Consider the following 24,714-nt stretch of genomic DNA (forward strand, 5'->3'; position numbering starts at 1 on the left):
GATGGGGTGTCACCATGTTGGCCAGGCTGGTCTTGAACTCCTGACCTCAGGTGATCCACCTGCCTCAGCCTCCCAGAGTGCTGGGATTATAGGCATGAGCTATTGCGCCCGGCCTAGGGTAAAGATTTCTGGAGGCGGTACTTCTGACCTGAATCTTAAATGATGAGAAAAACTTAGGCAAATAACAGAATTCTAAACAGAAGGAAAAGCAAAAGTAAAGTCAATGGAAGATTAAAGTGAGGAAACTACAACCAGTTTGGTATTACTGTAGCAAAAAAATGCAGGACAGAGTTGCATTGCTAGGCATGATGCTGATAAAATCAGTAGGGTTCAAGGCATAAAGGGGCTTGTGATGCCCTGGCATTAGCTGCCATTTAAAATCTGTTTTTAGGCTGGGCGTGGTGACTCACACCTGTAATCCCAACACTTTGAGGGGCCAAGGTGGGAGGATCATTTGAGCCCAGGAGTTCTAGACCAGACTGGGCAACATAGTGAGATCACCGTCTCTACAAAAAAAAAAAAGTAAAAATGAAAAACAAACAAACAAACAACAATTAGGTGCGGTAGCATGTGCCTGTGGTCCCAGTTACTCAAGAGGCTGAATCAAGAAGGTCACTTGAGCCCAGAAGGTCCAGCCTGTAGTGAGCCATGTTCGTGCCACTATACTCCAGCCTGGGCAACAGAACAAGACCCTATCTTGGCAGGGGGTTGGGGGAGAAGATTAGTCTTTTTGTTCCTTGGAGCCTCCCCACCTGTCATGCCTGCTGTCCCCGAATTCTATTCTTCTGTACCACCAAAAGTACCCTAGAGAATCATTAGACACTTATAGTAACTAAAAATCAACAGTAATAAAAATCTCAGTGGCAAGGCTTATCTCCCATGTGAAGGATTGTTCCTTTCCCAAGCATCCCTTTGGGAGTCTGGGCTTTGATATTAGTAATTTCATTACAGCTCCAGAGATCCGACTTCACACCAGTACTTTTTCCAAATATTATACATAAATTACGGGAATCAGTACTCAATTGCTGATTTCCCACTTAGTAGCTCTGTGGCCCCAAACAAGTAATGAGCCTGTGTCTAATATGGAAAAAAAATGATGATGATAGTCTCTACTTTATACAGGTTGTTTTGAGACTTAAGTGGGATGCTACCCATAAATGCACCCAGCACTGTGAATGAGACAGATGGTGCCATTAAGCAGTTTTGGACAAATTTGAGAAATGTCTGTAAAATAACAAAACTGATTTTCTCATTCAATTATGAACTAGTTCTAGGAACAGTTTCAGGAAGGAATTTTGAGAACCCCATGAGCATTTCTACCACTAAATTTAGGAGTTCACATTTAGCAGTGCTCTTAGTTATCAAGTTTTATTATATTTATTTTTTAAAATCAGCCCATTTTAAAGTCATGCTGTTTCTACTGCTTCACGTTGAAAGAAATCTAAATGCCATCATTGATCATTGTCTTCTAAGAAAAATAAGTTCTATACAAATTTGAGGCCACAGCTGTAGTTGGTAAGTTTCTAGCTCACCACACAATATCCAGAAAACCAGGCAAACAAACTTCTTTGTGCTTTGGCATATGCCCAGTCTGCTTATCTTGTCTGTGTTATTTTTTCCATTTAAATTCCTTAAAGTCAGGACAATGTCTTTTATAGTAATTTTGTATGACAGCTGGGACAGCATCCTGCACATGTGTGAAATAAGACCTAGGAAGCTAATATATTTTTTTTAGAAAAAGATATTTGAATTATACAAATAATGTATTTGCTATAAGAGAATGAAAATACAGATGCATTTTAAGTAGAAAATGACACCACATAATTCCAAACCTGAAACTAACCACTATTTATTAAATGCTTTTACTTTCTAAGTGTGATTTTTAAAAAAATCTATAAACATGTATATCAGTCAAAAAGCTGATACAGTTTATATAAATACAACCATGCCAAACCTGCTATTCTGTAATTAGATGTTTCCACTAAATAGTATATTTGTTAGTACCATTTGGAATTTGCCTTTAATTCTTCAATTATCAGATCTGCCTAATTAAAATTGTAAAAATCTTTAGTGCCCATATTAAAATTATTTCTTAAATTAGTTTAAAACTTACTAGTTTAGAAATACACCTGCCATTTGGCCGGATGCAGTGGCTCACACCTGTAATCCCAGCACTTTGGGAGGCCAAGGCGAGTGGATCACAAGGTCAGGAGATCAAGACCATACTGGCTAACATGGTGAAACCCCATCTCTATTAAAAATACAAAAAATTAGCCAGGCGCCTGTAGTCCCAGCTACTCAGGAGGCTGAGGCAGGAGAATGGCGTGAACCCGGGAGGCGGAGGGTGCAGTGAGCCCAGATCACACCAGCGCACTCCAGCCTGGTCAATAGAGTAAGACTCCATCTCAAAAAAAAAAAAAAAAAAAGAGTTAATACAACTCTATATGCTTAAACACAGCTTGTTTTTATAACATATAATATTCTACTTAGAAATCTGTTTTCCAGACAATATTTAATGGTATTTAAAAGCTACTGAACGTGTACACTCATAAATCATTGTAATTCTTATGATTTTTAGTAAGAATGCATTATTAATACATTTTTAATGAAAAAATACTCTTAGTTTATCTTCAAGTCTTTACTACTCTAGTCTGTCACCTCTTGGAATGTGGAAGTAGATATAAGTAGGCTATGGGTTCTTGTTCTCTTCCTCAGTGGCCTAAAAGTTGGGGAGAGGAGTACACTTGACATTCTCACTCCTGTTGTCATGCTTGTTTAACAGGCCTGTTGCTGACTAGGATTAGTGTTATCCCTCTCCATAGAGAATAGTAGAGGGTTAGAAAAATCCTTCCTGCACTTTTAAGAGGCTACTATACCAAAGTCCTTAGTACGGTATCTAAATGTTTACCTGAAAAAGCCTGCCTACTTCCTTGCCTACGTAGTCCCTCTTCCAGCCTCCCCATAGACATGCCTCCTTCTCTATAATTTGCTGTAAGAGCCAATCATTTCAGCTTCCCATGTCCTTATTCTTAAAAACTTTAGCTACATGGTGGCCTTCCTCAAATATATTGTATTACCTGAGTATTACAGTCTAAGCAATGAAAACTGATAAAGAGCTAGACTCAAAGAACATCTGTCAGCTTTTTTTGAGAGTTTGATTTTACTTTAGGCTTTTCCTTTTTTAGATAGAGTCTCACCCTGTCACCCAGAATGGAGTGCAGTGGTGCAATTTCAGCTCGCTGCAACCTCTGCCTCCCAGTTTGAAGCAGTTCTCCTACCTCAGCCTCCCGAGTAGCTGGGATTACAAGCGCACCCCACCACACCCAGCTAACTTTTTTGTATTTTTAGTAGAGATGGGGTTTCGCCATGTTGGCCAGGCTGGTCTTGAACTCTTGACCTCAGGTAATCCACCTGTGTCGGCCTCCCAAAGTGCTGAGATTACAGGCATAAGCCATCACACCTGGGGAAGGCTTTTTTTTTTTTTTTTGACCCTCTGACTTCCATATGACAGTGTTCCCTATGCAAGATTCAGATATCTGTGTCCTCCAGATTTCAGAATGCTATCCCAACATCTGCTTCAGAAAGTGAGGGGAAAAAGACACCATCCTGGCATCTTCTCATCTTTAGTAGCTGACTGTTTCCTTTTGGAACCTCTCCAATTTGGTTGATGCCTGTTGGTCCCTGAAATCATGTTCAGGACCTAAACAGGGCAAAGTGTTGTGATTCTTTTCACAATACAACCTGCACTCTGGTGCTTTACTCTTTAAAGATAACTAGCTTGGAGTTCTTTGAACAGATGGGGCCATTGACATCGCTGGGCCTTTCCCAAACTTTTCCTTTGTTTTTTATCTTTTTTACTCTTCTTTCTCTCACTCTCATGTATATTTAAAATTCTGCTTCTGGCCAGGCACAGTGGCTCACTCCTGTAATCTCAGCACTTTGGGAGGCCAAGGCAGGCAGATCACCTGAGGTCAGGAGTTCAAGACCAGCCTGGCCAACATGGTGAAACCCCATCTCTACTAAAAACACAAAAACTAGTCAGGCATGGTGGCAGGTGCCTGCAGTCTCAGCTACTCAGGAGGCTGAGGCAGGAGAATCGCTTGAACCCAGGAGGCAGAGTTTGCAGTGATCTGAGATCACGCCATCAGCCTGGGCGACAGAGCAAGACTGTCTCAAAAAAAAAAAAATTCAGCTTCAGTCACAGAGAAGTCACTCTCTTCTGCTTTTACTGTGGTTTGTTTGTTTCTACTTACAGCATTGATGTCCTACTTTTAAAATTCAGCTCAAGTATCACCTTCGCAGACAGGTGTGTAATCCCAGTACTTTGGGAGGCCAGGTCAGGAGGATCACTTGAGCCCTGGAGTTCGAGACCAGCTTGGGCAACATAGTGAGACCCCCATCTCTATTAAAAAAAAAAAAAAAAATTTTTTTTAAGTATCATCTTCATAAAGAAGCAGCCAATCTGATGTTCATACCTAGACCCCAGGACTTCCTCTGTTACTACTCATTACTACTGATTTGCCAGCCTTACTTCCTCACTACTCCTATCTAGAAAAGAATTTTAACAGACTTCTAACCTTCAGAACCGTATGCCACCCAAGCACAAAAAAGTGTAGTTACTTTCCCAAGGTCACATAGCTGGGCAATGGCAAAGCAGGAATCTGAACCCAGATAGTGTGGCTTCCTACTGTCCTGCTTCTGTTCTCACATTGCACTTATCTTGAGTCATGATTGTATGCTGTGCTGTACCTGTGCACATCCATATACAAGAATAGCATTGTAGAAGTTGGCAAGTATTGGAATGATCCAAATTAGATGCTGGATTTAAAACAATAAATAAAACAGCTACAAAGGACTTGTGGGAGTACTTGAGGGAAATTCAAATATGGACTGTATATTAGATAGTATTGTAACAATATGAAATGTCTTAGGTGTGATATAAATGCGATGATTATGTAAGGGAATGTATTATTCTCAGAAGACAGATTTCTTTAGGATAGAAGTGTCATGGTGTCTGCAAACATTCAAATGTTTCAGGGAAGTATTAAAAGAATGATAAAGCAAATATGGCAAAATGCTGATGATTGGTAAATCTAGGTGAAGAATAAATGAGTGTTTATTATATCATTGTATCCATTGTTTGTATCAATGAGCCATCTCCAAACTTAAAAACAAAAAGTGATAGTGATAATGATTCTGATTACTATGGTGATGTTAATGATGAGGGAAAAGGAGAACAAATGGGAAGGAGAGAAAGCAAGTCAGGTCCAATTTACACAAAGGAAATTATTTTATACTATAATTTTTACACTGAAAAAAACCTATGAACTACATTGTACCATTCCCAGAAATTGTCATATCAACTTTAAAAGCATTGAACATGCAGATTATGGATATTCTGGTACTCAAAATGGAACCCTTTCTTTTTAGTTCATCAGCAAATATTTCCTTAGTATCTGCTCTCTGCCTGGCTTATTTTGAAACACAGCACATTTCTTCCAGCTCTAATATTCTATGGTTCTGTGACACTAAGAGTCTAAATACAATAGCTACTGTAGCTCAAGGCCAAGTCACATTGGTTGCTGTCAGCTGGGCATTTCTTAAGCATCAACTTAGTACCTTAGCTCCTGGATTTGAATGTGAAGATTAGTGAGGCACCAAACGCAGAGACACAATAAGCATCCCAGACACTATTGCCAGTAGGAAAAATGAAGGAGCTGCTTAATCTTTAATACATTTTCATGACCATTATTTCTCTTGAAATTGCTTTCAAAACCCTTTATTTTGCATGGATAGTTCAGGAATCTTCATCCTAACAGCTACCTTTCATTCAGCACCTACTATGGGCCAGGCTTTGTAAATAGGTACTTAACCTACATTATCTGCAATGCTTACAACAACCCATTTGCCCCATGGTCACACAGCTGCTAAGTGGCAAAACTGGATTTAGAACAGAGCTCTCTGTTACTTTAAAGCTTGGAGACTTCCCTTTGCACTGTGTTACTAAAACTTAGATTACAGGGAGGGAATCAGGAGAGTGTAACTTGGTTGTTTGCCTTTGTGTTCCGCCAGACTTAGACCCTCTCTGCCAAATTAGAAACGACAAATACAATATATTCTTTTTAATGCCCCGATATTATCATTTATTAGATGGTACTACAATAAAACGTTTACCTCCACACATTATTTCCCACCACTTTTTGAGGGTAAGGAAACTGTTTCATTCATCTTTATAGTCTCAATCCCTAACACATAGATACTCTTTAAATGTTATTGAACTGAATTATTAATGGGCCAAAGGAAAAGCTGGTTATAGTAATAGAAATCAAAACATTTTCTTACTCATTTTCTGTGGTACTGCTTTTCTTCACAAAAGCAGTTTTCTGATTAGTTTGCCATTTCAACTCTTCCAAATTGGTTGATATGCTGAACCCAGTTCTCACTCTTTTGGCCTATGCTTAATTGAGCTCAGTAAGATAATCAGAAATCTGAGTCTGGAGTCCATTTATCTGTGACTATAATTTAATCAGATTTATATAGCCTCAATTTACTAGCACTTCCATACTATTGAGTCTTTATATTTTGCTTATTTATTGTCATAAAAGCAGCAGAAAAATTTTTGTTGAAAGCTTATGTCAGAGAAAAGATTATTTTAAAATTATTAGTTTTCCTTTTGAAAGCTATTTTGGGGTACCCACAGCCTGAAGATCCTCTTGGGATACTCTTTTTATCATCTCCTTTCTCACATTCAGTCTAGAGCTTAAAGTGGGAATTTTTTTTAAGTGTGTTTTCCTGGCATCTCATGTTTAACAGTGTCAGGGGTTTGTGTCCCTGGAACGAAAACTGTTTCTCCAGAGTCTTTTTTTCTCTCAGCTTCCAGTGAAAAGAGGGGCGAGGCGAGCCAGTCGCTTACCACAAAGCAGTGCTACCACAAAGGAAAGATTAAGGGTTTAGAGAGAGGTCAATGTGGGTTTTTCTCTAACTAAACACTTTCCTAAAGTTTCCTTGTGGAAAAATAATGAAGTCATCTCAGAGTTTTTAAAGAATTTTTATTTCTTTTTCACCGTCTGCATTCGCTTGTCTTCTCAGCATGGATGTTTAATCTTCCTAGGCTTTGTGAATTGGCCCAAATGAATAAGTGGTGAGCTGTCTCTCTAGGAGCTAGAGGCTTATTCTAAGGGCCTAATCACTGAGTAAACACATCTTTGCCCTCCCTCTCACAACTGCGATATAATAGTCGAGATTCTAGCACAGTAACCTGGATATTGCAGGGACCAATGCTTTGAAATGCAGAATGGTTGATCCTCCAAAACAGACAGTGCCTGATCTTCGCCTGCCTCTTTCTTCTTTTTTAAATTAAATATTGCCAAAGAGATGCTGTTTTATTGCTTGATATTGTGCATTAGTGCCCTGGATTTCCAAGTTTAGTTTCAGTCAACACTGTCGGCTGCACTTATAGGGAACTCTGCATGTTGGATTTCTTAGTAGCCTCTTCGGCACATGTGTGTTTGGTTTGGAAGAGCATTTAAATTAAATCAGTGAGATAGCAATGTAAATCACTAATCTCTTTCCCAAAGTCTAAATGTTCCATTGCAGTGTTCTTGAGAGAAATAGGCATTTTAAAGATTTAGCCATTGCCATTGTTTAGTTAGAAATATGCTGATTTAAAAGTGGACAGCTCTCTTGTTCCCAGTGTCTCATTAAATGTAGTTGCTGAGAAACGATCAAGCTGAATTAGAGGTTGACATCCCTCTGTCTATTCAGTTAGAGAGCTCCTAAGAAGAAGAGCTCTGAATTTGTTAATGGTGCCAGGTTCACGTTACTTTGCCTAAAGCGTCAGAATTCTTGACTCATTTACTAAAACTGATTTTGCATTGCCACTGCAATGGGGTATCTTTTTTGCCAAGGGGCTATGGGTCGTATCAGTGTTCTTGTTTCTTTCATCAAACAGGCTGGGACCCATGCTAGTTTAAAGACTCAAAGAAGACTGAAAGAGACCTCATTCTCTCTCTTGAGAAAGTTAGTCTAGAGGGGAAACTGGTAAACAATTGTAATACTAATAGAAAGAGATAGAGACCCAGGAAAGGAAGCTCTTAACTGCCTGAGGGAATCAGGGAAGGTTTCATAGAGGCATTTTTTTTTTTTTTTTTTTGAGCCTTATAGGATGAGTAGGAATTTACTAGATAAGTATCTCTCTAACAATGTATCTGATTACAAACTTCCTAGAAGCCTGATACTGTTCTCTGCAGACATCAACATAGATGAAGAAACCCCAAGTCTTTCTTGTTCATCATTTTATTGCCACTGCTTCCTGCTGAGCCTGACACAAAGAGTATTTCAACAAATGCTTGTTGAATGAATGAATAAATGAATTAACACATAGAAGCAGGGTGGGATCAGCTGAGCTACTTATACCCAGGAGTCCTGCCCTTATTCCCATTACAAGCTGTCTCTGAGTCTCAGTCCAAAGCAGTCTGGCATCCTCGTGCTATGAGTACTTCCACAAGCCTTGACTACAGTGTGGTTGATTTCCCTGCTACCACTGTAGTATCAGAGAAAAAATACTGACTTTGGCTTGGAGTTAGACAAGCTGGGAGCCAGTCCTCGTATTACTTACTAACTAGCTGTGACATTTGGAACAAGTCCGCTTTCTAAACCTCAGTTTCCTCATATGCTAATGGGGTTAAGGATGCTATGTTAAAGATTTATTCTGGAAATTAAAGTAGATAATGTTTGTGAAAGTAACAGTGTCTCCTATTCATAGTAGATGCTTTTAGAATCTTAATCTACCTAACTGTGGCTACTCTCATGTATTATAAAGTTTACCTTTGTAAGAAATAATTTTAATGATGATTACTGTTACTATTATTTGGATTATTTATCAAGATAATTCCTAAAGTCAGATTTCATTAGCCTTTCATCAGCATGAGCCTTATATTTTTCTGTAAGTTTCCTTCTTTTGTTCAGAATCCCACACAGCAGATTTTCATTTGCTGTCATCACATTCTTATTTAACATAAAGGGAAAGATACTAAGCTTCCCTGAAATTTTCCTTTGACAGAATTTCAAAGATTGGTTTGTATGTTGTCTTTACCATAAAATTTTATCTTTCCTTTCCCTGGTAATTGTGAGTATTGTTAAACTCAGTTCTTTCAAGAACTGACTACCAAGAATGTAGTCAACAATTTAAGCTCTTTAATCATTATAGTCATTTTTGGTAAAGCTAACATGTTGCAAACCATCAATGGCTGCTTATACCCATTGTTTTTATTATACTTATTACCTTGTTCAATTTCAGTTTTTAGTTTTAATTATTGCATTGAGTATCCAGCTATGACAGAAGGCACATTTAAGAGACCAAATGTCATTTATTAAAAGCAACTTTTATTATGGCAAAAGGGAAATAATAATTTTCTATATGAAAAGCCACAGTGGACATTTTCTGAAATACAAACTAGAAAGAATGCATGTGAACTGAATATTTTTCTATCTCTTCATACAGCAATTGTATGTTCTATGCTGTTAAATAAGGGCTTGATATGAGAACACATTAAGGACTTTAAAATTATCTATAGAACAAAAAGAAAACTTCATTTCAGACCTTTTCCTTTCAAATGGAAGAGACTATCCAGTTGATCAGATTAAAACCATAAAAAATATGTAAGAGGAATTTTGTCATTCTGTTTTAATGAATTTTTTTCTCTGTATTGTTGAACAGTTCAAAGTTAATATTTCTCTTTACATATATCTATGAAATAAAAAGAATAGTAAATCCATTTTCTTTAAGCAAAATACAATTCTGTTGCAAGTTCGTTTGAGATAGGTTTGCACATGTTAACAGAAATCTGCAATAGCAGTCTGAAAAATTAGATATAATCATCCTAGCCTTTTTCAAGTGTAAGGAAGTAAAATTTTTTGATATTTTAGATGCTTTAGGAACTCCACAATGTAAAGTACTCTTTTAGGGAATAGCATTTAATATTTGTCTTTGCTGTTCACATAGACTAATTATGCCTGTCTAAAATTTAAGAAATCTTACATTAGTGGATATCTTAATTGATTAGATTTTTCTCCTCTTTTCAGAGAAAGCTTCTTGCTATCTACCTCCACCATGATGAAAGTGTATTAACCAATGTCTTCTGCTCACAAATGCTTTGTGCTGAATCCATTGTTTCTTATCTGAGTCAAAATTTTATAACCTGGGCTTGGGATCTGACAAAGGACTCCAACAGAGCAAGGTAATACTGTTGTTCACAAGTTATAAGTTGGGCTTCTATTAAAAAAAAAAATTATGTTTGTCATCATCATAAACATTTTTCATCCTCAGCATTAAACTCTCTACCATTGCATTTTATTAGACAAAAGCTGCTCATTGCAGCTAACACATGCACTTATTTGCAATTGTGAAAATATACCTTAACTTATAAAAACTTTTTAAATTCAAGCATAACCTGAAAATAAAAATATATCATCTTATTTTTGCAATGCAACAGACATTTCTAATATATTTTTGAACTTTTAGAGAAAACTAATGTTTTTAATGATGTTCAGAAAAGGCAAAACAAGTCTAATATATAATCTTAGTAGTAAGTTTATTTTTTAATAACTTCAGTGAAGAGGGCAGGACTTTCTGCACAAGTCCAATGGAGTTGGTAATAGCTTAACTCTAGCATATGCTAATTGATGTAATCGCTTTATTGCACACATTCTTTTGCACACAGCCAACAATACATCCATATTCTCAATAGGGAAAAAAATTCCTTTCCTAGTTGTCAGGATGAGTTTACTTAGTTTGTTAATCATAGTATCTGTAAGTGATTAACAATTCTTCATATTTTGCCTATTTCAGTTTCCCATCTGAAATATATTTCATCATGTTTAATTACACATGTGTCTATAACATCCCATGATGCTACTTTGGGTGTGTTAACACAATCGTAATCGCAGATTGCTGATTTATGAATGGGAGATTAAATTAATGCATTTCAAGGCAAGCATATTATAGTTACCTAATTTAAACGATTATAGAACAATTAGAAACCATCTGATTTGTCTTTTTGTTCCTTTATGGCTTACTGAATTTTTGGTCATCATTCAGACTTTGTTTTATTTAATCTGAATCAGAAAAGAACATGATTCTTTCCTTAAATGTGAAGCAAAATAATGTTGAAGCTATTTCCTAATCTAATACTTCATTTCTTTAAGCAAATGGTTAGGAAATTTCATGAGATGACTTCGTTTTGCCTTGGAAATGTTCCCTGCTATACATAAATAAAGAATCTTTAGCACCTGTATTTGTTTAAATTAAATCAGGTTATTATTCACACTCAGTTAAAGGTGATGAAAAGCAGTGCCACAAACAGATAAAAATGCCACATCGAAGGTCTTTCATGAGGCAAAATACAGAGACTGGAGACTTGGTTAAATCTTTTGCCATTCACTGGCAGTAAGGAATCTCCTCCTTTCCTTTTATCCACAACTTGATGGAGAAGGAAACACTATTTCTAAACCATCTGTAGTGGCTAAGTTCAGTGGGCTACCTGCTGTTATTTTGTTCTATCCTCCATTTAATTCCTTAGTTCCTTTTATTTTACAATGACAAAAAATTGCAGTGTAGTTTCTTTTGAAAAACAGTGTTTGAGGGTTTTTTTTTTTATGACTGGCAATCAACAGCCATGTAATTGCTTTGTTATGTTTTACTAAAGAAGTCTGTTAAGTAGCACAACTTTGATACACTAGTAATAAGAGTTTGCAGGTTACAGAGACACCTGTGGTGACCAAAGCGACAGAAGCTGCTTATTAGCAAGAGCCAGTACAGCTGTGTCCTATTAACTCCTTATGACACTTTTTAAAAAACACTAAATAAAGGTGTTGTTTAAGGCTTTAGAGCTATTTCTCAATGAACTGCAGAACTGACGATTAAGTATGATAGGATATTTCAATCTACATTTTGAATTAAGTATCTGTCATGAAAATTTGTAAAAGGTAATATTAAAGATTGAAAATAGGAACATCTAGGAATTCAATTTAATAAACATTTATAGGAACAACAAATGGGGCAAGAGGGGAATGGGATGATTTCTATAATTTAAGATACTTGACATACTTATTCAAAATCTATTAATAGTTCTGTCCATATTACAAATGTAAAAGGTATTATATTTCTCTATTTTAGAGTAACAAAAGATAATCACTGGGTACTGAGTTTAATACCTGATTGATGAAAAATTATCTGTAAAACAAACACCCATGACACCAATTTACCTATGTAACAAACCTTCACATGTACCCTCCAGACATAAAAGCTTTTTAAAAATATCAGAAAATTAAAAAGCAAGTAATAAAAAAAAAGTAACAAATAAAATTACATAACTACTTTTGATCCATCATTATTATCGTTAAGGCAAATGGGAAAATACACATTTTATAAACACAAGGTGAAAATTCATTAGAATGACATATTCCCAAAAAGGGGTTGACTTTGACATATGAAATTGTAAGATAATTGATTAGGCTGGTTTATTGCTCAAAAAAAGGGTTTAGGCTGGGCACGGTGGCTCACGCCTGTAATCCCAGCACTTTGGGAGGCCCAGGCGGGCAGATCACGAGGTCAGGAGATCAAGACCATCCTGGCTAACATGGTGAAACCCCGTCTCTACCAAAAATACAAAAAAAAAATTAGCCAGGCGTGGTGGCGGGCACCTGTAGTCCCAGCTACTCGGAGGCTGAGGCAGGAGAATGGCGTGAACCTGGAGGCGGAGCTTGCAGTGAGCTGAGATCCGGCCACCGCACTCCAGCCTGGGCGACAGAGCGAGACTCCGTCTCAAAAAAAAAAGGGGGGGGGGGGGAGGTTAACTTAACCACAATTTTCTTGCCACCTGTCATATCATAGATTCATCAAAATAAAATTGTCTAATTGGGTTTCCTACTATATTATCTTTCTTGGATTTTTGCACCACATTTATCCAGAGGTGTTTATCATGAAAACTGATTGTGTCACTCATTAGATGCTTTTAACTTTGAGTAACAAAACCTCAAGCTTTCACTCTCGATTCGGTAGACAACTGCTTGCACTAATATTTATTGATCCATGGGGTACATGTCAAAAAGTATTATGCCATCATTTGCATATTGTAAGCTGAAATGGGGACATATTAATATATGGAAATACAGAAGAGATTTCTAGGCATCACAAGTAAGTTTGTTGTTGTGGGTTTCCTTTTAACTGTTATTTTTTTATGATAGGTGTAAGTTTGGAAATATATTCCTGGTTAATAACTTAACCTAGTTCACACTGGCCATAAAAATTTAGAGAGTCTTGGACCTGTAAGCTATTTGGATGTTTTCTTAGTGGTTTTCTAGGGCTACCACCTGATGTTATAGCTGAGGATGTTGATATCCAAAATAGGAAGAGACTTGCCAAGCAGATATACTTTTGCTTAAGGATTACTCTGATTAAGCCTATAGAGGCATTAGTTCTTTAGTCACAGTTTACTATGGCTCTCTCATGTGTGTAGGAGATAAGTGAAGGATATAAAACTAAGTGAATGCTTTGGTGAAGTTACTAGAATATGAGTATCACTTGCTATTATAAATTAAATTTCCTAATTTCTCTAACAAATTGGAATAAAGAAAGAAACATTTCTATAAAATGTCATAACCCCTGTGATGTTGATGATTTGGATTTTTACACCTCTTAAATGATTCTAATTACCTTCTTTCTTAGTTGAATACTTAGATTTTCCAGCCCACTGTGTATAAAATATGTTGGAATAATTCTTAAGTTGATCTTAGAACATTCCAAATATGAACTGAGACATGAAACTTTAGCTGTAATGATTAATGTCTGTCATCTCCCCTACTAAATTGTGATCTCCTGGAAAGGCTTATTCATTTTGTTGGTTTCAGTAAACAAGGCACTTTTTTAAATTCTAGGAAAAAGAAACTCAGAAAGCATTTAGCAAATAAATATATGCATTTATTTCCATCTAAGAATGTTGCTTATAATTTCAATATTGCATATCTAAATAGGAGGTTTTTTCCTTGGAAAATATTCTGCAGTCTTCTGGGCCATGATGTCTGGTTGGATTTCAGAGCCATTCTTAAAGCAATGACAGGAAGCCCTTGGTAGTCTTGAGAAGTGCTAAAGGTATAATTTCTTTTTTTTGAAGAGACAGGGTCTCATTATATTGCCCTGGCTGGAGTGCATAATCATAGTGCACTGCAGCCTGAAACTCCTGGCCTCAAGCAATCCTCCTGTCTCAGCCTTCCAAGTAGCTGGAAGTAGAGGCATGTGACACTATGCCCTGTTCTAATTACTGAAATATTGGTTTGACCAGTAATTCTGATGGAAATAGTAGGATTTACCTGTAAAAGAAAGAGCCAAAAACAGATAGGTAACAGTAAACAAGCAGATCCTGTAAATCACTTCATAGTTACACAGAATTGGTTCCAGGACCTCCTACAGATACCAAAATCCACAGATACTCAAGTCCCTGATAGAAAATGGCATAGTATTTGCATATAACCCATGCACATCCTCCTGTGTGCGTTGTCATCTCCAGATTACTTATAATACCTAATACAATGTAAGTACTGTGTAAATAGTTGTTATACTGTATGTTTAGGTAATAAAGACAAGAAAAAAGTGTACATGTTCAGTATAGACACAGTTTTTTCCTGAATATTTTTGATACTTGGCTAGTTTAATCAATAGATGCAGAACCCACAGATGCAGAAGACCAACTGTGTTTGTTATGTTTGTTCATTGAATAACACTGAATAATATGAAACGGGAATGGTGCTGTCATCTGAGAATGAAAGGCGGAACAAGACACAATCCTAACCCTCAAAACACTCATAGTCTAGTAGGCAAAACAGACATAAGAGCTAATATATAATCTGAAGTATGTATAAGGTACTTTAGGAGTATAGATGAACTTTATACTGACTTGCTGTACACAACGGGGTCAAAGAGGGATTTGAAAGAGATGATATACAGAAAGATGAAGTTAGAACTTTACTCTTTTCTATTTAGAGATTTTATATTAACATTCCTAGTCTTTTGGGTGGCAGATTTTACTATTCTTTACTAAAGGGCATTGGTGTTTAAAAACTCATAATTATGTATGGGGAACAAAGGGTCAGTGGTTGAAATAATTGAGGAGAGAAGGAATAGAGAGAGCTGGCCAGCTAATATAATCCTCTATAATCTGAACCAGATTGAGAATTAAGGTCAACCAGCCAGCATGGACAAATCCAAAGAAGTTGTTTTGTTAATGATTCATCCTAGCATTGGCATATGTCTACAAGCAGACAGTGAAGCAGGGATAAGATATTCTTTGGATATATATCATGTAGAAAACCATCATAGATTTAACTAATACAATAAAAATATTGTTAGTACAATGTATTCTTAATGAATGAGTGCTTAGCTATGAAAGAATAATTTCTTAAAATTCAGGACAGATATCACTTCCAGGAAGCCTCGCCTCTCCCCATCCTTCTCTTGCCTCAGTCAGGGTTAAAATGCATATTCTGTGTGCTCCCATAATATATCTATACTAACTTGTACTAATAGCACTCATTACATTGTATGGTCATTGTCTATCTCCCTGCTAGGCTGTCAGCTCCCTGAGGGAGCTGTGTCTGTAATTCCATTGCTTTACACAACTAACTAACTAACTTCCTTCCTTCCTTCCTTCCTTCCTTCCTTCCTTCCTTCCTTCCTTCCTTCCTTCCTTCCTTCCTTCCTTCCATCCATCCATCCTAGATGGTGTCTTGCTCTGTCGCCCAGGCTGGAGTGCAGTAGCGCAATCTCAGCTCACTGCAACCTCCACCTGCCGGGTTCAAGTGATTCTTCCACCTCAGCCTTCCGAGTAGGTGGGACTACAGGTGCATGCCACCATGCTTGGCTAATTTTTGTATTTTTAGTAGAGACGGGGTTTCACCATATTGGCCAGGCTGGTCTCAAACTCCTGACCTCATGATCCACCCACCTCGGCCTCCCAAAGTGCTGGGATTACAAGCATGAGCCACTGCACCCGGCCATAATTACCTTTTAAAGAGTAAGTACTATATTGATAATAAACAAATAATCTCTAATAGGTTTATTGAAAAATAACGAGAGAGTACTAATTTGGGTAATGGCAAGAACATTGGAAATGCAGCTACATTCCTCTAATTGTGTGATCTTCCCCTGTAGCCACTAATGGTACTAATAGATGGTACTAAAACCTCCATTCTCCTTACAGAATGAATTAAAAATGTTCAGATTGGATACTTGGTCTACTGCTGGCATTGTAGGGTCTCAGAATATGATGGTGTAAGCCCATGTGCCTCAGGTGCTCCCAGGCCATCTGGAAAGTGGCTTGAATTCCAACCCAGATGAGTTCATCCTGGTTCCAGAGTTTCTTCCCCAGACTTCACCAAGCCTCTGTGATACCCCAGAAGTAATTGGTCTCCCAAATTGGGCCATTCTGGGATGGTACTGAACCATCTACAATGGTGGGAGAATTGATTATAAACCTGTCCCCAGGCCCGGAGTGCTAGACTGGCTACATGGTGGAAGAGACCAAGCATTCAGACGTGTTCTATTAGAACACCATCAGAATTAACCATAAATAGTACTATGTAAAGCACCAGCACAGTGAGTATTAATCTGTCCCTCCATAAAGGCTGTGCCCTCCAGGCTGAGCTGTGGATTCTTAGCTGAAGTTGCTTCATCAAGGAAAGCCACATCACATATGTGACTCAGTGAACTGCCAGTATTAACCAGTAATAAGTGGGTTAGCGGGTATCTCTTGTTCTGCATAGGAGGGTCCACAAAGCAAATATAGGTGCTGGTTTAGATTATCTAATTTTAGAACACTTAGAATCAAACATTGAATTTCACTGGAATAGTTTGAACTGGGTAATCAGCTAGCTATGAGTGCTGGAAAATGAATTGCTTATGTAAGTACCTGAGATGAAAATGTTTTGCACATCAGTGTACATGCTGCTCAGTGTTAAATCAGGCATTGCACACTATTTCTAAGCAGTGTCCAGAGTAGTTGTAAACAGTTCCCCAGGAGTTGCCAGTAGTGCTTGGGTTACACAGGTTGCATGTAGCATATACATAGCATTGTATTAAATTTTGTACACACATTTAATACCAATATTCACAGACAGAATTCTGTGCCTATCAGTATTAGCTTTTGAACTTAATGCCCTTGGGTGTGGTATTTCAGGTCACTGCAAACTTCCGCTGCTGTGCTGACAGGTACTTGTTAGGCTTAATATTCAAGTGATAGTTTTCCACATTACTTAATCTTTGGCAAGAGTTAATTGACTTAAAGCACTTATCAGTAAGCTGTCTTCACATGTACTTTCCATCTCAGTAATTAGCCATATTCACAGTGGCTTACCCTTAATTCCAAACTACTCAGTGGTTCATGCCTGGCTGAAGCCTTGCTGACCATGTTACTCTAACCCTATACTTCCATTTGATCCTGCAAGTATAGCCCAGGTGTGGAGTCTGCATGGGAGACACAGGAGTATTAATTTCCAGCTGCTACCCTAGGTACAAATATGGATTCTGCAGAGGTAGCTGATAAAACAGATGAACATGTTGTGGTCAGGGTACTAAGACTTCAGGAGCGCCTTCATGCCAGATTTCCATATAATTTTCCCCAAACTTCTTTATTCCCTTTGTGCAACATTTTCCTCCCAGTACTTTTAAAGGAAGTGTATTGCCATCCTAAACATCCCAGGTCAAGGGCTTAATTAATGCTTTAAAATGAAGGTTCCAAAACACCAGGAGAGTTTGTCATTTTCTCCCTGGTTTGTTTTGTGAAGAGGGAGGAGAGAAGGTGAGGAGGAACCCCCTCCTGTTCCATGATTACATCCTACCCACTCATTTTCTCCTTTTCTCTTCTGCTTTTGATTTTTAGTGGCGGTCTTAACAGAATGTCAAGATCAATTTGCAGCATGGTTTAACTCAAGGTTTGCGTTCTGCCAGCAGCAATTGTCCCTGCAAACAATGCCGTGTGTTCTTGTAACTTCAGAAGCTTTTAGAGAGATCATGGCTAGGGCAGCATCTAATGACTTTATTAGTGTAGGGTTTCAAAATGGGCTCAGTAATTGTTCATATCTCTTTGTCAGCAAGTCATAATTACTGCTCAGCATTGTCCAAGGGTACACTTGTGAATAGTTTCCTAATAGTACTGAAAGGAAAGGAAAGGGGGAATGGATAAAAGTGATGGCCTCTTACAATTGAGAACAAGCCAGTCTCTATGTAGTTGATGGCTAAACTCTTTATAGTACATTCAACATTCTTTTTTTAAAACAGATTATCCTTTTTTTTTTTTTTTTTGAGATGGAGTCTTGCTCCGTCACCTAGGCTGTAGTGCATTGGCATGATCTTGGCTCACTGCAAACTCTGCCTCCTGGGTTCAAGCAATTCTCCTGTCTCAGCCTCCCAAGTAGCTGGGACTACAGGTGCTTGCCACCACGCCTGGCTAATTTTTGTATTTTTAGTAGAGATGGGGTTTCACCTTGTTGGTCAGGCTGATATCGAACCCCTGACCTCAGGTGATCTGCCCGCATCAGCCTCTCAAAGTGCTGGGATTATAGGCATGAGCCACCTCGCCCGGCCAAAATAGATTATCCTTTAAAAAATGTTCTTGAGATAATTTAAAATTACCAATTTATGAGCCTTTTTTACTCTGATTTGGATACTTCCCACACTCCTACCTAGTACTATAGTTACAACTGCCTGGTTGCACATGCATTGTATTTGAATCAAAGCATTTGTTTTTTAAAAAAAGAGTCCATTTTCCTCTGCACTAATCTAATTAATGCTATTCAGGAAATACGCATTTAACTCAGATACAGCTGTCAATAAATAGCCTGTGAAAACTGTTGTCAGAAGCTAAGATACAAAGGTGGTACTATTGGCAAGCCATTCCAAAATAATAACATTTTAAGTTTCTGTCAAATTCTATTTTTCTCATGCACTAGATCTTTCTTATAAGTGTGTTGGTGTTCTCCTTGGTCATCTCCCAATTACTCTGTGTTTTGAATATTCTTTGAATATTCTAGGTATCTTGATTATGAGAGTCACAGAATTAAAAGAATCATCACTGTCTCAAGATGAAGTTTGTGGTTAATTCCAGACCTTTCCCTGTTTGTGATCTGTTGCTGAATCCTTCCCCATTCTGTAACCTGTCCCCCCACCCCCACCAGTGTACTCATGTGTAGTTATATGCAAGTAGTTACTCCCAATAGCTGGTTATGCTTGTATTTTAGAACATACAGTTTTTATATTGATATAAAACATGAGTAATCTAATTAAACAAATTCCAAAAATAAGATAAATATCTTATTCTAAAAATAAGATATTTGGGCTGGGTGCGGCGGCTCACACCTGTAATCCCAGTGCTTTGGGAGACTGAGGCAGGTGGATCACTTAAGGCAAGGAGTTCAAGACCAGCCTGGCCAACATAGTGAAACCCTGTCTCTACTAAAAATACAAAAACTAGCCAGGCGTGGTGGCACATGCCTATAGTCCCAGCTACTTGGGAGGGTGCTTGAGCCTGGGAAGTGGAGGTTGCAGTGAGCCAAGACTGCACCACTGCACTCCAGCCTAGGCAAAAGAGCAAGACGCTGTATGTGAATGAATGAATGAATGAATGAATGAATGAATATTTATGAAGTGAAATATCTTATATATATGCCATCATGTATTTTGCTTTTCTTCTTGCCTGAAATTAAAAAGGTCTGAAAAGATTTTTTCCTTAACTGCTCTCATTAATAATTTTTATATTGATGATATTTTAGCAGACTTTTTACTAAATCATATCCCCTATGCCATTGAAATTCGTAGCACATTTCTCTTCTTCTATAAATACTGATAGTAAAACAGTCAGAGAAATTATAAAAGAAACATGTTAGTTCAGTGACATAAAACCACATAAGTAATTTGGTTCCTCTGACATATTTTACAGTGTTTGCTTGTCAGTCTACATAGATGCCAAAAGATATTTTAAAGCCCAAAAATCTTAATGTTCTAATCTGCCAAATATACCACCAAAAAAAGGAAAGTTTCTATTAGTCTGGAATTGGAGAGTAGGGTGGAATCCTGTTTCTGATGTGTTCAGGTAATTATTAAAGAATGGATTTGGTGTCCTTTCCTCAAGAATATGTTTGTGTCTTTGTACTTAATAGCATTATGGTAGTAGAGCAGTGACAGATAGTTTTGTATTATTCAGAACAGAGTTAACAATAAAGACTTTTTAAAAGCCATTTGACAGTTTATCTACTGTTGACTAACTCAGTCTGTAGCTACAGCAACAGTTTAAGAATCCTAAATAGATTGCTTTCATGTGCTTTTTTTTCCCTCAATACATGATGAGCACCAAGAAAGTCCTTTTCAGCAAATACTTTTCTACACACCTCAGCTAAGGAAGGAATGAGGCAAGGTCATGTGAAAAATAAAAAAGCCTTGATTGCCGTACCTCAAATCTGAAAAATTACATTGCCCAGTCCCAGTAATAAATGAGCTACTGGATTCTCTGAGCAGCTCTCAAATAATTTACTGTCTCAGCAACAAATTTTATTATGTGGCTATTAGGAAAGCTATGTATTAACTTGTTAGTTCTTGAAGCAGACCCGTATACATTAAAATGTGTCAGTTGCTGTTCTTAAAAAAAAACTGATTTTCTGTTTTGTTTTGTTTTGTTTTGTTTTGGAGACAGGGGTCTTGCTCTGGTGCCTAGGCTGGAATGCAGTGGCACAGTCTCAGCTTACTGCAGCCTCAACCTGCTAGGCTCAAGCAGTCCTCCCACCTCAGCCTCCCAAGTAGCCAGGACTACAGGTGCACACCACCACATCCAGCTAATTTTTGTATATTTTTATAGAGATAGGGTCTCACCATCTTGCCAAGGCTGGTCTCAAATTCCTGAGCTCATGCAATCTGTCCACCTCAGCCTCCCAAAGTGCTGGGATTACAGGCATAAGCCACTGCGCCTGACCAATTTTCTTTTTAAATTTCAATAGATTTAGGGGTACAAGTGGTTTTTAGTTACATGGATGAATTGTATAGTGTTGAAATCTGGGTTTTTAGTATACCTGTCTTTCAAATAATGTACATTGTACCCAATAGGTAATTTTTCATTCCTTACCTCCTTCCTACTTTCCTCCTTCTGAGTCTTCAGTGTCCATTATACCTCTCTATAGGCCCCTGCATAACCATAGTTAGCTTCCACTTGTAAGTGAGAACATGATGACCTCCAATTTCATCCAAGTTGTTGCAGAAGACCTTATTCTTTTTTTATAGCTGAGTTGTATTCCATTATATATACACACACTATATATATAATATATACACATACCATATATATATGTACACCATGTATCTATACATATACCATATGTATATATACCAATTTTTTTTTTTTTTTTTTTTTTTTTAATGAGACTAAGTCTCACTGTGTTGCCAGGCTGGAGTGCAGTGGAGCAATCTCGACTCACTGCAAGCTCCGCCTCCTGGGTTCACGCCATTCTCCTGCCTCAGCCTCCTGAGTAGCTGGGACTACAGGCGCCCACCACCACCACGCCCAGCTAATTTTTTGTATTTTTTTAGAGACGGGGTTTCACCATGGTCTTGATCTCCTGACCTCGTGATCCGCCCGCCTCGGCCTCCCAAAGTGCTGGGATTACAGGTGTAAGCCACTGCGCCCGGCCCATACCACATTTTCTTTATCCAGTCATTGGTTAATGGGTACTTAGGTTGATTCCATATCTTAGCCATTGTGAATTGTGCTGCAATAAACGTATGCATGCAGGTATCTTTTTGATACGACCTTTTTTTCCTTTGGGTACTCAGTAGTGGGATCGCTGGATCGAATGGTAGATCTACTTTTAGTTCTTAGAGGAATCTGAATACTGTTTTTCATAATTTACATTCCCACCAACAGTGTGTGAGAGTTCCTTTTCACTGCATCTGTGTCAACATCTATTATTTTTTGACTTTTTAATAATGGCTGTTCTGACTGGTGTAAGGTGGTATCTTGTGGTTTTAATTTGCATTTCCCTATGATTAGGGACATTGAGCATTATTTAATGTTTATTGGCCATTTGTATATCTTCTTTTGAAAAATGTCTGTTCATGTTGTTTCTCCACTTTTTAATGGGATTGTTTTTTTCTGGATGACTTGTTTGAGTTCCTTGCAGATTCTTGATAGTAATCCTTTGTCAGATGTATTTTCTCCCATTCTTTTGCTATGCAGAAGCTTTTTAGAAGCTTTTGGGTTTTATTTTGGGGCATGTGTGTGTGTCAGGGTCCTGGGTGTGTGTGTGTGTGTCTCAGTCTGTCACCCGGGCTGGAGTGCAGTGGCACAATCTCGACTCACTGCAACCTCGACCACCTGGGCTCAAGTGATCTTCTCACTTCAGCCTCCTGACTGAAGTAGCTGGGACTACAGGCTCATGCCACCATACCCAGTTAATTTGTTTTGTATTATCATTATTTTTATTTATTTTTTATTTTTTGTAGAGACTGGTTTCACCATGTTGCTCAGGCTGGTCTCCTGGGCTCATGGAAAGTATGATTTTCAATATAACTGTTTTCTCATTGTTTATGCAGACAGACAGATGTCAGTCATCATAGAATGTAGAGCAATTAAGAAGCAAGGCTCAGTCAGGCTGGAAATATGAAAAACAAGATGATATTAGACAAGTAGTTTAACATTTCCAGATCTTTTTCATCTATGAAAAGAGGGTGACTCACCTATTTGACCTGAGACCTTTGTCTGTAATATTCTGACTTGGATACAATTGTTTTCAGTAGAAAAATGTGAGGTAAGCAAGGGTTCATTTTTAAAATAAATTTTGGTGAAGTTCGATATAATATATCAGATTATAGCATAAGCATGCTACCCTTACCAGTTTGTGATAATCTGATCAGAGTGATTTTAGTGAGGTGTAGTGAAGAAGACGATAGTAATTTTCTACCTCTTTCATTTTGTAACAAGGAATATCTGTTAAAAGTTTATCAGTAGCTAAAAGCAAGACTATCGTACTGCTTTTTAAAAATCCAAACTACATAATGACAACTACAACAATTAATTAAGTACCTTCTTAATTAATTATATTGTCAGACACTATATAAATGTGTGAACTTAACTCTCTCTCTCTCTCTCTCTCTATATATATATATATATATATATAATTTAATCTTTTCCACAATTCTGCAGGGTAAATAGCAAGATCCCATCTCACATGTGAGGAAACTGTGTCTCAGAGAGGTTCTGTGAGGTCATTGCAATGGCTATACCAGATATAAATCCCAGTGCTACCTGTGCTTTTCTACCACGTAATGCTTTTTTTCCCATGATCTTGCCATGCTGAATGATTCAGCAACAGAAATGTATTAGATAACTATCTAGTGTGCAAAGTCCTGCAGGAGGTATAAGGGAAGTCCATGGGCCTTTTGGTTGAGGAACAAATAAACGTGAAATTCACCCAATCTTAGCGTTAGGGTTTAGACATGGCCTTAGCAGTACAACTGGCGGCCACTCAGGCCTTTTTTTCTATAACATGCTTAGCTGATGTTGCTCCAGCCTGTGCTTGAATATTGCCAAGACAAGGAAATGAAAGCTTCAAAAGATAGCTTTTTTTTTTTTTTTTTTTTTTTAGCTGCTCTAAAAACTGGAAATGTCTTTACTAAAATGCTGCTTCTTCTGTAGAGAACTTCTACAACTTTATCCTTTTTGGTTCTGGTTTTGCAGTTACCTGATATAAGCCTAACTTCTCTATTGCATTATAATAGCCTCTTATCAATGTAACCCTAGCTCTCATTAGTCCTACTTTCCCTGCCTCTTCCTACCAAATATAATTAGTTCTTTTCACTGTTCTTCATACAATAGTGTGTCTAGGCTCAGCCCCTTCTGAAGGTGCCAGGATCAAGCATAGTGCTCTAGAGGAGGTTTGGTGCTATGCAGAGTTCTATTCTGAGATTTTATTGTGGGCTTCTGTTGAACTCAGGGAATCAACTAAAACCCCATTGTTGTTTTCCAACTTGAGTTGATGCTAAACCAGATTTCTGCCATTCATTACTAATGCAGTTGATCGACAAGATTGTTTGGGGTTCAGATTCTGTCTATTGACCTTCACAAGTTTTATCACCCACAAATGAGTCTTAAGTCCTTATCATCTGTACTCCTGTCATCATTCTTGATAATCCTCTCGGTTCCTAGACATGTTCTCCAGAAAATTTTTCTTCTTCCTTGTATTTACATTTAGATGAGTCACTAATAGAAACTATATCACCTCATATATTTTGATTTCAAACGTCTGGCTCTGATCACTGCTTCCTACCACTCCTATTTATTTGTTCAGGTATCTCTGGTCCTAAAGACTTTTTTATCTCCTCATGCCTTCCAATCTGTTGACCTTTCTCACACGCCTTCTACGCTTTCCTATATCCAATTTTCATATTCCTCATCCTATTTAGATTTTGAGGTTCATCATTATAATTTTCTTATGATACTTTAAACTCTCTCTGTTACACTCATTTTGTTGGACCCACCTGTTCACCTTCTGTATTGCAGTTGAACACAGCTGGAGAAAATCGCACTGTCTTTTTTCTTCTCTTCTCTTCTCCTTTTTCTCTCTCTCTCTTTTAAATAAATGCAAGCTTCAAATAAGCACACAATAATGCTGGGCAAGCCTACT

General features: G+C 37.7%; 1 protein-coding gene across 4 annotated transcripts in view; it reads left to right on the forward strand.

The window, feature by feature from the left end:
- Positions 1–24,714, forward strand: part of FAF1 (Fas associated factor 1) — a 558,082-nt gene that overhangs the window by 424,196 nt on the left and 109,172 nt on the right. For all 4 annotated transcript variants that reach the window (XM_023189044.2, XM_023189048.2, XM_023189038.1 and 1 more), the window contains one exon: positions 10,084–10,238. In XM_023189044.2, coding sequence (XP_023044812.1) covers positions 10,084–10,238 — 155 coding nt within the window. The remainder of the gene's footprint in view (positions 1–10,083; positions 10,239–24,714) is intronic.

Source organism: Piliocolobus tephrosceles, chromosome 1 (genome assembly GCF_002776525.5).
Source record: "Piliocolobus tephrosceles isolate RC106 chromosome 1, ASM277652v3, whole genome shotgun sequence".
Classification (NCBI taxonomy): domain Eukaryota; kingdom Metazoa; phylum Chordata; class Mammalia; order Primates; family Cercopithecidae; genus Piliocolobus; species Piliocolobus tephrosceles.